The sequence below is a fragment of the Ruditapes philippinarum genome, unplaced genomic scaffold (genome assembly GCF_026571515.1).
Source record: "Ruditapes philippinarum isolate M1 unplaced genomic scaffold, ASM2657151v2 ctg546_1_1_1_1, whole genome shotgun sequence".
Lineage (NCBI taxonomy): Eukaryota > Metazoa > Mollusca > Bivalvia > Venerida > Veneridae > Ruditapes > Ruditapes philippinarum.
The window spans coordinates 212,660-217,030 of NW_026852301.1; the positions used below are offsets into that span (position 1 = coordinate 212,660).

At 32.7% G+C, this 4,371-nt stretch overlaps 1 protein-coding gene across 1 annotated transcript; it reads right to left on the reverse strand.

Annotated features, from left to right (window-relative positions):
- Window positions 1-2,337: 2,337 nt before the first annotated feature.
- LOC132755484 (alpha-(1,3)-fucosyltransferase fut-6-like) lies at window positions 2,338-4,371 on the reverse strand. Its single transcript, XM_060746367.1, has 2 exons — window positions 3,125-4,371; window positions 2,338-2,548 (listed from the first exon to the last, which is right to left on the reverse strand). Exons 1-2 carry the CDS (start codon window positions 4,295-4,297, stop codon window positions 2,489-2,491), a joined length of 1,233 nt encoding a protein of 410 aa, XP_060602350.1. The 5' UTR covers window positions 4,298-4,371; the 3' UTR covers window positions 2,338-2,488.

Below are 4,371 nucleotides of genomic sequence, written 5' to 3' on the forward strand. Positions count from 1 at the left end.
TGTAATATGGACTGTGGAGTTGCCCCTCTTATAAACTATAACAGTCTGTTATAATTCTTAAAAGAATGGCTATACAATTTACTGTATGTATATTGTTTTAATTGTATATGTATATTTAGATAAGACTATAATAAAATAATAAATATTTAAAGTATATCTCGTTTGGTATGGTATAGTGTGAGCTATTATATGATGTAAATATATCTGCAATCTCATTGGTCCAAACAGTATTCAACGGAACTTTTTATCAAATCATGTTCACTGGGTGTAGCATCATATTCACTGGCTTAATTGGATTTTCCAAGTCTAAAAATAGATTGAGACTCATATTCCGTAGACTGTTAATTACGCGTGTTAATTAAAAACTAATTGTTGCGTTTTGTTCTTTATGGCATATGTCTCGATCAAAATATCAATTCTTTACTGTTATACTTAAAGGCTACACCGCAATGATGAGTATAAACTTGAATTACTTTTGTATGCGCAGCGTTCGCGTAGTCGTTGCACGCCTAACACGTGCGTTTTTTCCCGTGCTACAACGAGGCAAAATTTGTACATGTATATAAGGTTGTACTTTTGGTGATTTTTTTTTTATTTCTTAGTCTGTTCATATAATAAAACAATTATTGACTAGTGAGCCAATGAACATCATGTGATATTCATCTGCAGAAAGTGATATTGACCTCTGCTATCGCCTCGGTCAATATGTCATCTGCCGGTGAATACCACATCATATTCAATGGCTCACTAGTCAATAATTGTTTATTATAGATGGTATGAGATATTGACTGTTACATGATCTGGTATAAATTATGTAATAGTATATACTAAAGTATAGAATGCGACTGTCATGGTAAACATGTATAATTTCGTTTGATATGTATATAGCATGATATCAGTAATAATTTGTTCTGTTTTAGGTATAGTTATAATTTGTTCTGTATAGTTGTATGGCATGTTATACAGTGCGTTGCAGACAAATTAAATCGAATGCAGCAAGGTGAAATTGTGATTTAAGAAAGTAATTTAAAAGACACGAACAATAAATATACATTTATTTAAAATAATGTAAAAAGGATATGCAAAGTAATATCACTTTTCAATTTTAAAAGGAAAAAACATATTATATAATAATAATAATAATAATAAATAAATAATAATAATAATAATTCGAATAAGGCATTTACAACAAGTTTAAAAAATTATTTAGAAAATTTAAGAACACAAAATCGTTCAATCAATATGTACATGTCTTTGTTATCTACAAAATATTATAAATTGATATGTAAATTAATTTCATTTGTTTCACTGTTAATGTATAATAATAATTTTAATATCATAAAATGACAAGGCATTACATGGCACAACATAGACACATCTTGCATAGAACGTACATGTAATTCAGACAGACATTCCATGAATATTTCTGTTGTCCCGTGAACCAGTCTGATATTGAAATGAAAGCAATATTTTACAATTGTCCAAATGTCGCCAATAAAGATAACGTGTCAATCAACCTAAGAATTCGAACAGACTGGCATTTCTAAGTTCTAACTCAACCAATTATGCCTCGAGTTGTCACCAACACTGCTTAAGGGTGTCATTTTTTTATGAAGAACTATATAATGGTCCGATATGACACGTCTTTTAATAGCAGATAGTTAATTATTCTCATAAAATATATGAATATCATTTGTCATATAAATACTAAGAAATCTATAAACATTTTTTCTTCCTCTTGAAAAAAAATAAAATCACATCGAAGTTATATATTTCAAGTGTTTATAACTTTTTATCAATATTTTAAAAAATCACATTAAGAATGGAACGCTTGTCAACAGCAATTCAGTGTTAAGCTTCTACCAGAAGAAAAAGCAATAACTAGCAGATACATTTATATCACAATACCACCATACTCAGGAATGGCAATTAAAGATCATGACATACATATGAGATATAGCTTTATAACCTTTAATGTCATAACGGTATCATCATTGGCGTCCGCGCCGAAGCGCGACGCCCTTTATGGAATGAAATCAGATTTTGTGAAAGAGCAATTGCAATTTCTCGTCTGCCATAATAGCCGATCATTGCGATTGGATATTATAAACCTGTATGTTTTGGATAGTATCGTTAATATTGATAGAATTTCAAGTCCCTGTGGGAAAACATTTAATATTCTAATCTCTAGCATGCCTACGAAAGTTCATGATGAACAATGTCTTTCGTCCGCCCATTCATAAATATTATACAATTCTGGTAAAAACCAATTAACCAATTAAAAAGGATATCTGGCCATCAGATGTCTACAAGTTCATCCTCACTTGCTGCATTTCTTGCTTGGACGCCCTTTGATGCTTTGCATCAATGCTTTTCTTTTTAGCATTTTAAATGGAATCTGACGATCGAAGTTCATGCCATCATTCTACCAGGACTGAGGACGACTGCAGTATGCACACATATGATCTGTTATGTGGCACATAACTGTTTATACCAATCCGATGTCAAACAACCACCTCTCGATTAATGCCGACAGCGATGACCATAACTGAAAGAGAAATGAAATTATAGAAATGTAAAACAACAACAAAAGAAAACCCATAACTCATTGTACATTGTACAATAGAAGAAAATTGAACCACAATCAAACTTCAATCGCATACAATTTAAAGGCACATCAAGCGTCAATTCCAAATAAATATCTTTTTATGCCTTTCTGTAACAAGAGCAAAGCATGTACTTAATAACAGATTAAGAACATATGGCAAATGCTTAACAACTTGTGATCACGATAATAAAATGCAAACAATGTGTTTTGTCTTCCACACAGAGTCGGTTTTTTTGTCATCCAAACAAAACACTTGAAAAAAAATAATACAAAAGAAGCGAAAGACTTTTCATTATATAACCAATGGGTATCTTTTAGGAAACTGTGACATGACATCATAAGTAAAACGCTTTGAAAAAATGAATATAATAGCATTAATAGGCGAAGTTGGCCTTAAAATTTAAACAGAACTTGAAACACTGAAATGCAATTTCATCAACAAGCGTGTCCCTTTCGTGATATTTGACACTTGATGAAAACATTTGTATTGCCATGATGCTAGGGCTAAAAACTTACCGTTTGCTTTTCACAAATATCATCATTGATCCATTCATCCATGTCAATATAATTTTGTGCTGTTCTGTTGGCATAAAGTTCCTCACATAATCTGCAATATATGGATTTCTTCTCACGCTTATAAATTTTCATCCAATCAAAATAACTGTTATAAAGCGTTTCATTATCTCCGACCTTGACCATCTCGTCTGCTAGTTCCTGAATACTATTGTAATCAAACACATTAAGGTAAGACTTAGGCGGCAACATCTCTAAATTGTATTTCGGTGCGGCAATTATTGGGATCTGCCCTCTATCATATGTCAACCAAAATTTCTCAGAAACGTAGTCCCTACAGAAACTATTTTCAAAAGCTAAATAGAATTTATACTCGTAGAGTTGCTTACATTCGTTCGGGGATTTCCGGTATTGACATATCACATTTCCAGAACAATCCCCAAATTCATCGATGTCAACGTATCTTTTCAATTCCCTGATTATTTTATACCTTCTTGCATCATCGTCACAATTACTTATCATGGTTGCAGCGAACTTTGTTTTGGTTTTGAAATGATTTTCAGACACTCCTTTGGAATGCTTTTCACTCTTATTTATTTCATCTGGAGACATTTTAAACCGGTTTGTAAATGGGTAGTATACGGTGGATTCCCTCCTGTATAATGTCGTCCAGTTAAATCCATACTGGTTCATAGAAACACGCATTGTATTCATTGGTTCAATACTCAGTAAGATCCAGACTTGGTTCGGTGTTCTCACATTAGGCATTGGTATAGGGAATTCATAAAGCGTGCCAATTAAAGTTCGATATTTCCACATATCATTGGCATTAAATAACACCGCGTTCGCATTCTCTAGTAGGTTTTTATCTCGTGTGTACATACATTTAGTCGGGCAGCTTTTCATTGAATTTTCTGCTATAATCTCCCATCCCCATTCTCCGAAATAACGCGTCCAAACCACTATAGTTTTTAGAAAAGCTGGTTTCAAGTAACTGGCTCCGTACGTGACCACATGGTCTTTTTGATTTCTATTTTTAGGTTCCAATGGTGGATTTGGGTAATATGAAAATGTTATAAAGCACATACGTTTTAAAACCAATAAGAATATTAAACAGAACAATAACGTGGCTATCACGTTGCAAAGTCTACTCAACCGTCTTCTTCCATGATACATTGTCCATACGTCTGTGTAACAACAGTTTTCCTCAACACGTGCAGGTCATATGTCAATGGGTGGATATTTTGTCA